At 39.6% G+C, this 11,504-nt stretch overlaps 2 protein-coding genes across 2 annotated transcripts; both read left to right on the top strand.

Annotated features, from left to right (window-relative positions):
* Nucleotides 1-903: 903 nt before the first annotated feature.
* On the top strand, nucleotides 904-2,073 carry LOC104230633 (uncharacterized). Its single transcript, XM_009783492.2, has one exon. It carries the CDS (start codon nucleotides 904-906, stop codon nucleotides 2,071-2,073), a length of 1,170 nt encoding a protein of 389 aa, XP_009781794.2.
* A 7,937-nt stretch (nucleotides 2,074-10,010) lies between these two features.
* On the top strand, nucleotides 10,011-11,282 carry LOC138890591 (uncharacterized). Its single transcript, XM_070173989.1, has one exon. It carries the CDS (start codon nucleotides 10,011-10,013, stop codon nucleotides 11,280-11,282), a length of 1,272 nt encoding a protein of 423 aa, XP_070030090.1.
* The last annotated feature ends 222 nt before the right edge of the window (nucleotides 11,283-11,504 follow it).

Raw genomic sequence — 11,504 nt, forward strand, 5'->3', positions numbered from 1 at the left:
CTCTCAAGACACTAGGATGAATGAGACAATGGCCAAAACTTCAGTCAAGGTAAATACTGTGCATGCAGTGACAAGGCAAGAAGAGCAGACAAGTAATGACAATGAGCAGGTGGAAGACACAAATTTTGAAATGTTTAAAAGTAGTGAAACAATTAATTGGAAAGAAAGCAAGTTGTGGTTAAATCAGACTGAAGAAGATCCAGGAGAGGGTCAAATTCCAGATGGAATGGGAAGTGATGATGAGACAGGAGGGGATGCAAATAATGAAGATGATCCAAGTGTAAATGAGAAAAGCAAAGGAGAGCAAACTTCTAAAAAACAGAATGCAGCTGCGGAAGACCTAAACCTAAAAAATGCAGAGCTGTGCAATGTAGATGATCTAGGAGGAACACTTGGTGATATTGAGTAGACCAAAGCAGGACAAGAAGGTCCAAGCTGTAGTAATGCAATGCCAATTGTTAGTGCAAATGCTACAAACCAACAACCAGATCCACAAGCTGCAGAGCAGGGTACTGTTAAATTAAAATCTGCACATCAACAAAATGTCAGCAGTTTTGGTAACAAACAGATAAATATCCTACAGGAAAAATCTTGTCTAATGGTTACAGCTAACACTAAGAAAATTGAAGGCCAAAGTAATCAAGCAAATAGGGACCTGGATGAGGAGTCAACAACCCAAAACTTTCTCAATGTTGCCAAGCAAGGAGATTTATCACCTAGGCACATTGAACAGGTTAAATCTGCAACAAAGAGAAAAAACAAACAAGTCAAAGAACCATCTATCCCAACAGGAAGGGTACAAACAAGGAGAACACTGTCCAAACCCAAAAACCGTTAATGGATGCCATTATATGGAATGTGAGGTCAGTAAATACAATGTAAGCATTTGAAAGGCTGATTACAATGCACAGAAAACATCACTTTGAGTTCATAGGAATCCTTGAGCCTATGCAACAGTCTCACAAAATGGAGAGGTATAGAGCAAGAATTGGTTTGGCACAGGCTGTGGTGAATGTGTCAAACAAGTTTTTGGCTTTTATTGATGAAATTTTTGAGGTTACTATTCTATATAACATGACTCAACAACTGACTTTGAGATTGATGCACACTGAAACACATGTTGAGCTCATCCTTACACTAGTTTATGCCAAATGTGATCGCATTGAAAGAATTGAACTATGGGATACTTTGTATGCAATGTCATCAGATATGATAGTACTATGGCTAGTTGGAGGCGACTTTAATGTGATATGGGGCAAGGAAGAGAAGTATGGAGGCTTGCTAGTTTCTCTACTTGAAGTAGATGACTTTAGACACTGCATTAATACCCGCAACTTGACAGATTTGGGATTTAAAGGAAGGAGATGGTGGAATGGAAGATCAGAGGAGGACTGTATTTTTAAAAGATTGGATAGATGTTTTGGCAATAATGAATTGCAACAGACCTTTCTTGGATTGGAGGTAACTCACCTATCCAAAATTGGGTCTGATCATTGCCCGATGCTGCTGAAATGTGATATAGAAACTCCTCCAATTAAGAAGTCATTCAGATTTATAAACTTTTGGACCAAGCATGAAACCTTCAAAGAGGTAGTAAAGGAGAATTGGAATGCTGATTTTAGTGCTAACCCTTTCTGCATTTTTAACTACAAGTTAAAGAAGCTTAAGCAAGCACTATCTACCTGGAGCAGAGCTACATATGGGGATATATTCCAAAAGATTGCAAGCCTTGAAGAGGTGGTCTTGGTTCATGAAAGACAATTTGATGTCAATCCTACACAGATGAACAGACAAAGATTACGACAGGTCCAAGCTGAAATGATTAAATATCTTGCATTAGAAGAAGAATTCTGGAGGCAAAAACCTGGCGTGTTATGGTTCAAAGATGGCGATAGAAACACTAAATTCTTCCATGCTCAGGTTAATGGGAGAATGAAGAGACAAAAATTATCAAGGATCCAGAATAGCCTTGGTAACTGGATTGAAGAAGATCACTTAATAGCAGAAGAAGTAGTAAGGTTCTACAAGGATCAATTACTGAGAGTGCAGTGCCTAATGCTTTTGATATTCTAAATAATGTACCTTCAATGGTAGATAACGATCAACATGAGAGATTGATGGCTTTGCCTTCCAATGAAGAAGTGAAGAGAGCAGTTATGGGGTTGAATGGGGACTCAGCCGGCAGACCAGATGGTTTCACTGGAGCCTTTTACCAAACATGCTGGGAAATCATTGAAGAAGATGTAGTCGGCATGGTCAAGGCTTTCTTTTGCAGTCAGCAATTGCCAAAAAGTGTAACACACACAAACCTGGGTTTATTACCAAAGAAAAAAAAAGTGATGACCTTTGCAGACATGAGACCAATCAGTCTCAGCAACTTTGTTAACAAGATTTTCTCGAGGGTTATTCATGAAAGGTTGGTTGAATTTTTACCAAACTTAATCTCACAAGAACAGGCAGGTTTTGTGAAGGGAAGAAGTATAGTTGAGAATGTACTATTAACTCAAGAAATCATTACAGATATCAGGTTGAGAACAAAAGCAGGCCCAAATGTTGTGATTAAGCTCGACATGACAAAAGCTTACGATAGGCTATCATGCCTATTCCTGACCAAAATGCTAAGGAAGATGGAATTTCCTAAAGCGTTTATTGGATTGATCTTTGATTTGATTGGGAATAATTAGTACTCTATTATTATAAATGGTCAGCTAAATGGTTTCTTCAAATCTTCGGGGGAAGTTAAGCAGGGTGACCCTTTGTTACCAACCCTATTCATTCTAGCAGCAGAAGCAATGTCTCGGGGATTGAATTCACTACACACTAACCTATATTTATGTGGATTTGGAATGCCAAAATGGAGCCCAAAAATAAATCATCTCTCATACGCTGATGATACAATCATTTTCTCCTCATCTGATGAAACTTCACTGAGACTTGTCATAGAGGTTTTGCAAGCTTATGAATCATCACCTGGTCAACTGGTGAACAAAGCCAAATCTGCCATATACCTGCATCAATTAACAAATATTGAGGTGATTAACAAGGTTGAAATGATTACAGGTATAGGAAGACAATGTTTCCCTATGACCTATCTTGGCTGCCCTATTTTTTATGCAAGAAGAAGGAGTGACTATTACCAGGGATTAATCACTAAGGTCATGGACAAACTGCAGTCGTGGAAAGGCAAACTCCTCTTTGTAGGAGGCAGAGCTGTATTGATCGCAAATGTCTTGCAGAGTATCCCAATTCATATGTTGTCAGTAGTTAATCCACCAATTTAGACATTGGAGTGCATTTATCACTTCTGGAGCAGCAATGTGGGAGGCAACTTTAGACATTGGTCATCGTGGACTAACCTTTGTATGCCTTATGAGGAGGGAGGCATAGGCTTCAGGTCCCTACATGATGTATCCCAGGCACTATTCTGCAAATTGTGGTGGAATTTCAGGACAAAGCCTAGTTTATGGAGTGCATTTATTAGTCAAAAGTACTGCAAGAAACTAAATCCAGTAATCGTAACTTGGAAGCGTGGATCCAACGTGTGGAGAAAAATGCTAGAATGTAGGGACTTGATTGAGCATCAAATCTACTGGAAATCGAGAATAGGATCAGCTCAATTCTGGTTCAACAATTGGACTGAGCTAGGAGCCTTATATTTCCAAGTGCCTGCAGAGTTTGGTATTGATGAGGATATCCACAATGTCAATGATCTGGTTGAAAATGGTATGTGGAATTTGGAAAAATTATTTCACACTCTACCTGAAGATTTGGAAAACCACATTGTGCAGAATATTAGACCACAAAAAGAATGTGCAGAGTTAGATACACCATTCTGGATGCTTGAAACAAGAGGTCATTTTTTAGTGAAGTCTACATGGGATTACCTGCGAAGAAGAGACAACCCAAGATTAGCTTACAGGATGATATGAGTCAAAGGCTTACCTTTCAAGATATCCTTCTTCCTGTGGAAGGTATGGAAAGCCAAGCTGCAACTTGATGATTTCTTGCGTAAAATAGGATACTCCATGCCATCTAAATGTTGGTGTTGTGCTGATCCTAAAGAGGAGTCGTTAATACATTTGTTCTTCACATCCAACGCAGCTAGGAGTGTTTGGAATTACTTGTTGAGGAGAGTAGGAATTGCATTAGAAGGGTTATCATTACAACAAGCAATTACAAAGTGTTGGACAACACCAGTTGTACCTAGATTGAAGCCTATCATGCAAACACTGCCAGCGTGTATTGTTTGGGAGCTATGGAAAAGGAGGAATTCACTGAAATATGGGGATGTTGTATTTGTCAACAGGGTAATTTATCAAGTTTCATCCACAATTCAAGCTCTAGTGAAAATAAGGAAACCAAGCATTTACGTACCTCATAAATGGCAAGACTTACTGCATACTTTAGAGAATTATTTTCCTAAGTTGAGGTGGGAAAAAGTGTTATGGGAGTAGCCAAGTAATGGTTGGATTAAAGCCAATACAGATGGGGCATCAAGAGGGAATCCTGGAAGGAGTGCAATTGGGATAGTTCTCAGAGATGAATTTGGAGATATCAGATATGCAACAGGAAGAGAAATAAAGGAGGGATCTAATAATGAAGCACAATGTCACATGGGAGAGGGCAGTCTGAAAAAAGGTCATAGGCATCAGTGAAAGAGTCATTGTTAATTCAACAGCTAGGTGCACGTTTGGAACACTGAAAAAGAAGCTCGACAAATGCAATGGAAAAATTGAAGAGAACAATTACGATCAGTTGTTGCAGCAATACGTATTTTGGCGAGCTTTTACTTGGTACGATGCAAAAGAGATAAGACACGATAAAGCTCAAAAGCACACCTATCATCGAGCACAACATCAATCGATAAAGGCATTGGATGGTCAACAAGCATGGGGGATCAAGCGTGACTTGGAGGAAATGCTAGGCACTAAACAAAGGCCAAGACAATTTTTAAATTCTATAATCTACGACTGCACTTTGGGAAATGAAAGAATGGGCACTAAAGTACAATGGAAGCTTTTGTATTGTTTAATGCACGCAAATATCACACCCCCATATGCACGAATATTGCCATGTGAAGCTACAAATCTCAAGAATTCTTTTAAGACTATCAAATGGGGTAACTTGAGGCATCTTGGATTATTAAATTGGTCAAAAGAAGGGGCCAAAGCATGGGTGTTTCATGGTCTCACGTGTTGGAGGGTCAATTGGATATTGAGCATTTTGGAAAATGAACGAATGGAGATTAAAATTGTACACTACACGACCCAATTTTCCTTGGGAATTCAATAGCCTTTGGGAATAGGAAATAAGGGACTTTTTTATTCTAACAAAGTTTGCTTTTTTGCAGGGGCTATCTGGGAATATAAAAATATTGGCATTGTAAAGTGGAGCTCATATTTCTTCAAGAAAATCTGGAAAACAAAAAATAACTGGAGCAAAAAAAATGTGCTCAAGTGGAAAAGTTACGGTCAAATTTGTCTATTTTTAATGAAATTTCAATTGGTGGTATTAATGCTATGCATTCATTCCAATAGAAGGGATTTAAAAATAGGCAAATTAATATCCACGAGGAACAGTACTCGTATGAAGCAAAATCCATACAAGCGTGTCTGCTATTGAAAAGGATGTTCAGCACTTTTGAAATTACTGTATTGATGGGGATATTTGAAAACATGGGACAAAAGCTAGTGCTTTCCTCTTGGAACATTAAAAAGCTAACATTGGGTGGAGGAGATTGTACATTTTTTAATACATAGAGCATCTCCCAATCTTGGAATGCAAGACCAATGCATCCAATTGAAGAGGAAGGCATGCACATGGGGATTTTTAAAATAATACCACTGAAGGGAATTTTCAATAAAACAAAGTGCTGGATCAGTGCTCTCTTCAACGCATGCTTCAATGTACAAATGCCTTTAAAGAAAGTAGTAGCATTTTTAAATAGAATTTGTGACTGGAACAATTCTATTTTAATACATGCATGCTTCATTGGAAGCTTGTGGTGGCTAAAACAACAGTCAAAGGAAGCACATGCTCGCATCAAAACGAATCGAAAGACCCATGTTTACACATGACTACTGTTATGCATGAAAGAGGCTACATTCGCAAAGCATGGAACTGGGAAGTAATTTGATACAAGAAGAGGCTACAAATATACAAACAATTAATTTCACGACGGAACAGGGACGCTATGAACTGGAGATACAACGTGGACATGGACTCAATTGGGCTAGTTTTTACAATTACAAAGTTTAGTAGGGATAATGTGATATCAATTTGAGTATTACGCTCATTCTTGATATTAGGTTACATTACAATGCAAAGTTTATTTCCTTCATTGTAAGAAGACAACGACAAATTTGTACTTTGATTTTTATTAATAAAAAACTAGCCCTAGGCGTTGGCCTAGCGGATTGCCAAAAAAAAAAATTTAACGTGGAAAACCCTTTAAATCGAAGGTAAAAACCACGTGATCACAAAAATCCAAAAGGCTCCACTATGACAATAAGAGGGTTACAAAAGTTCTACAAATTGGCTACACAACAAGTGGTATCAGAGCGAGGTTCAAGACAGGTTCATCTTGGTGGGTGTAGTTCTAGCCGCAACCTATTTAATGGTAATCATGATTTTTGTCTGAGAAATTTGACTGGAGTGCTTCTTGTTGAGATAAACTTTGTGGTGGAGATTTCGAGATGTGACATGTTGAAGGCTATATGAAGAAGGTGGAACAAATTTATTTTATCAGAAAATTCATACCAAGGGGGAGAATTGTTAAGGATTTTCCTGATTTTCTTACCATATTTGATTTTCCTATTTATTGAAGGAAAGGACAATATATTTACCATAATTGAGATTTCTTTTTATAGAAGGAAATTATAATTCTTCCATGTTTGGCTAGTCTTTTTTCTTGTAGGAAAATGTTTGGACTTCTATAAATTGAGGATCCTTTCTCTCATACAGCACCATCCACAATATAGCCATATAGGGTTTGAGAGTCGTATTTAGGGGAAGAAATTTACGGGATAAATGTTAGTGTGCGCTTGTGCTTGCCTCTTCATGAGGTTGTTTGATAACTAGAGATTCTAGTCTATTTTATGCCCCTTTTTGCTTGAGTTTTGCATTAAAAGTGTGTACAAGTATTCCAAAAGCTAACTTATTGTGCTTGCTTGCAGTATTAGGTCAAAAAGGGACAAAAAGTCAAAACCAGCTCAAAAAGGAGTGAAACTTGCACAAGTAAGAGCTGAGTCAACTGACCGCTGTAGTGGAAAATCCACCACGAACGCGAAGGACCTACCGCGACAACGGTCCTTTCATCGTGGTCCACAGTGGCGAGGTTCAGAGAGATGATATTTGAGGCTTTTCAAGTCACCGCTGACCGGGTGCTTTTATGCGGCAATGGTGCCTCCACTGCGACAACGGTCCATTTATCGCGGTCCGCAGAGAAGGGATTCAGAGAGCCTGGAGCTTGAGCTAAAGTAGAAGACCGTATGCGGCCGCGGTAACCTCACCGCTGCAATGGTCCATTTTTCGCTGTTAGTGGTACCTTCGTCAGGGGCATTTTTGTCTGAAAAATTTAGCTGTGTATAAATACTACTTTTTCAGATTTTTAGTTTATCTTATGTTAGCTGAGCACGTGAACGCCGACTTTTGTCTATTTTGAGTAATTTTGCAGCTTAATTAGCAATTGATCTTAGACTCTTATCTTGTAATTACAATTTATGGATTATTCTTCATCTCAATCTATGATTTCTTCTTCAATTATGAGTAGCTAAACCCATTAGCTAGGGTTGTAGCTCAATCTTAGTGTGGGTATTTAATTGGTCTTTTATTTTAGGGCCTAAATATTTATGGGTGATTGATATTTGGCCTGATTTATGCTTTCTATGTTGAATTAGTGGTTGCAAACACTAATTTGTGTCTTTTTGACTTAGGCTCTTCTTGAGAATGAGAGCTTAAGTCTAGGAAATTCAGGCCAACAAGGAATTAGGGTGTATTCAAGAGATTGATAGCCCCAATTAAAGAGTTAAACCTAGAGATAGTGATACCCGAATTGAGCCAACATTGGTTGCACAAATTGAACACCCAATTGGGCTTGAGAAAGCCAATTAGGGAAAAGTCACTCTTACTACTGAGAGGTGTAGAGTGAGTAGCTTTGTGCATTGGCTATATCACGATCCCAACTATAATAATATTGCCATAAGTTATAAATCCTATTAGATACTCACCTAGGAGTAAGTCACTTTCCTAGTGCCTCTTTACCCATTTAGAAAACCCTACAAAAATATCTACTTAGCTTAATTTCATGCATCATTAGTATAAAATTAGAAGTAACAAACAAACAAGAATGATTGGAACTGTAATCAAGAGCACTACACACTGCTAGATTAGATAGGAATCCAACTCCAAACATTATATTAGTTCCATGTGGATTCGATCCTGACCTTCTCGGGTAAAAACTGCATCAACCGCTCTTGCCACTCTATAGTGGTGTAGGGTTGGACCCGATCACTTTTTGGCGCCGTTGTCGGGGAGCGAATGGTTATGGCTATTTATCTAAATAGTTTTGTGTATTGTTTTTCTTTCCTTCTGTGATACTAATTTGTGTGTGTCGCCAATTCAGGTACAAAATGGTGAATAATGACCCTCTTGGAAATGCTATTCTGGGGGAGGAGGTTGATGATAATATTAATGATGAGGTACCTATAGTGCCTCAAGCTCAAAGGAGAGGCCGCCAGGCCAATGATAATGTTCCAGACCCTCCCCCACCACCTCCAAGAGTGGCTCCTCGGGTGCTTCCAAATGAAGGATATGCTAGTGCAATTGTCCCACCCCGGATCCGGGCGGGCAATTTCCAACTTATAAATGTGATGTTAACTTTGTTGGAGCAACGAGGGTATTTCACAGGTGCTCCCCATCAGAATGCTATAAATATCTTAAAGGCTTTCTGGATACCTGTTGGGGAAGCAAGCAAACAAATGTGTCAGAGGATGCACTTCGATTGAGATTGTTCCCTTTCTCACTTAGAGGGAAAGCTTTGGACTGTCTTGAAAGGCTTCCCAACCATTCCATCACTATATGGGATGAGTTGGCGGACAAATTTATAGCAAAGTTTCTCTCAGGGGCATATGACGACTTTGAGAGATGAGATTTTGGCCTTCAAACAGGAACCTAATGAACCACTTCATGAGATCTGGGAGAGATATCAGACAATGGTAAAGAATGTCCGAACAATGACATGACCGAAGCAATGATTCAGTAGACATTCTACCATGACATTAACACGACCAATCAGTGTGTAGTGAACCAACTAGTAGGGGGAAATTTTATGAACACACCTTATGATCAGGCGTGTGAGATATTGGATGAGATGGCAGATACTTCCTTAGCTTGGCAAAGCCGAGCCAATGTGCCACAGGGTGACCCCACTGTTATCCACTTGTACAAAGAGCTCCATGATCATGGTTAGGCAATAGCAGAGTTAACTACCACAATGAACCAGTTGGCAAAAGCTCAATTGCAACAAGTTCAAGCTCCTAGACAAGTAAATGCTATGGAAGGTGTCAACATGTTGGTCAACAAGAGGCGATAAAGAGGTCAACAAAGTCAAGGTAGTCTGGATCAATATGACTAAGGTAGTGGTGGTTTCAATCAAGATGAAGGATGTGATGAGAAAAATGAAGAAGTGCAGTACGTGAACAATTTACCAAGGCCAAAGGGGCAATGCTCCTTACCAACAACAACAGTGGATATCCCAAGGAAATTGGGGGAATCAAAACCAAAAAGGCAATAGCAACTGGGGGAACAACAATCAAAATTGGGACAACCAGAACAACCAGGGCAATTGGAGTGGCAACAACAACAATTGGGGAGGAAACAACAATCAAGGGGGTTGGAATAATGACAACCAAGGGAATCAGGGGCAAGACTTTCAAAGTCCTCCGATGTACCAACAACCAAACAACCCACCTCCATTTCCATCCCAAGGTCCTAGCTTGTAAAACAATGAGATGGGAAGGATCGAGATGATGTTTGAACAAATGATGAAGAAGAACACCAACTCTGATGCCCTGTTGGCATCCTACAATACTTCAATCCGCAATTTGGAGGTTCAACTTGGCCAGATTTTGCAATCTTTGAATACTCGCCCTAAGTGGGCTCTACCTAGTGATACAGTAGTAAACCAGAAGGGTGGGAACAACAGCGGGCATGCAATGGCAATGATTACTAGAAGCGGTCGAGGTGGTGATATGAATACCTCTAAGCAAAAGGAAATTGTGAGTTATGAGATCCAAGTGCAAGATGATGATAATACTTTAGTTGATGATCAAGTGGGTGACGAAAATTTGAATGCGGAAGTGAGAATTGATATTAATGATAATGAGGTGGAGACTCAAGATGACGTGAACCCGTCTAGGGAAAACGTAATAGAAAAACCAGAAACGGTAGTGCCCAAGGCTAAGGCTCCCTTGCCAAGGCCTTCTCCACCGTACCCTCAAAGTCTTGCAAAGAAAAAGAATGAGAACCAATTTAGGAAATTTATTAACATGATAAAGAGCTTATCAATCAAAGTTCCTTTGGTGGAAGCTCTTGAGAAAATGTCGGGTTACGCCAAGTTCATGAAATACTTGGTGACTAAAAAGAGATCCATGGAATGTGAGACCATCAAAATGACTCACCAAGTAAGTGCAATTGTGCACTCGATGTCTCCAAAGCTTGAAGATCCTGGTGCTTTCACCATCCCGTATACCATTGGGAGCGCGGATTTTGCAAAGGGATTGTGCGATTTGGGTGCAAATATCAATTTGATGCCTTACTCCGTGTTCAAAACCATAGGTATTGGTAAATCGAGGGATACTTCAATGAGGTTGCAAATGGCGGATATAACGATGAAGAGGCCGCTCGGTATTATCGATGATGTTCTTGTTCGTGTGGAAAAATTTATTCTACCTGCTAACTTTGTAATTTTGGACATCGAGGTCGATTATGAGGTTCCGATCATATTGGGAAGACCTTTCCTTGCAACTGGGAAGGCCTTGGTTGATATGGAAGTAGGGGAGCTCACCTTCCGGGTTGGTGATGAAAAAGTGGTCTTTCATGTGTGCAAATCAATAAAGCAGCCCAATAGTACTGAAGTATGCTCTTTTGTGGATATTGTCACGGAAGTGATAGTTTATGATACTAGTGTCACGCCCCCTTTTTTCCCTCCGCGGAGAGAAGTCCGGGTTTCTACATTACATGGGGGTAATAACTCATTTCCTTTTGGGAATTGGGTATTTTGAAGAGTCGCCACCTAACAGATTATGGTGCGTTAGGGCACATAGAGCGATTAACTCATGAACTAGTTTGCATTACCAGAAATTTAGGGTAAGGGCTCAAAATAACCTTGAGGGGAAGGTGTTAGTCACCTCTCTCGGTCCTCAATGGTGGGTCCCGACAGAATTTATACTTGTGAATTAATCCTTTAACAAATAAGTAGTTGAAACAAATAATTGCGAATAAAC

Source organism: Nicotiana sylvestris, chromosome 1 (genome assembly GCF_000393655.2).
Source record: "Nicotiana sylvestris chromosome 1, ASM39365v2, whole genome shotgun sequence".
Classification (NCBI taxonomy): domain Eukaryota; kingdom Viridiplantae; phylum Streptophyta; class Magnoliopsida; order Solanales; family Solanaceae; genus Nicotiana; species Nicotiana sylvestris.

Bases quoted from the DNA above. Each gene is read 5' to 3' on its own strand.
- LOC104230633 (XM_009783492.2), top strand. From the start codon at position 904: ATGCACAGAAAACATCACTTTGAGTTCATAGGAATCCTTGAGCCTATG.
- LOC138890591 (XM_070173989.1), top strand. From the start codon at position 10,011: ATGGGAAGGATCGAGATGATGTTTGAACAAATGATGAAGAAGAACACC.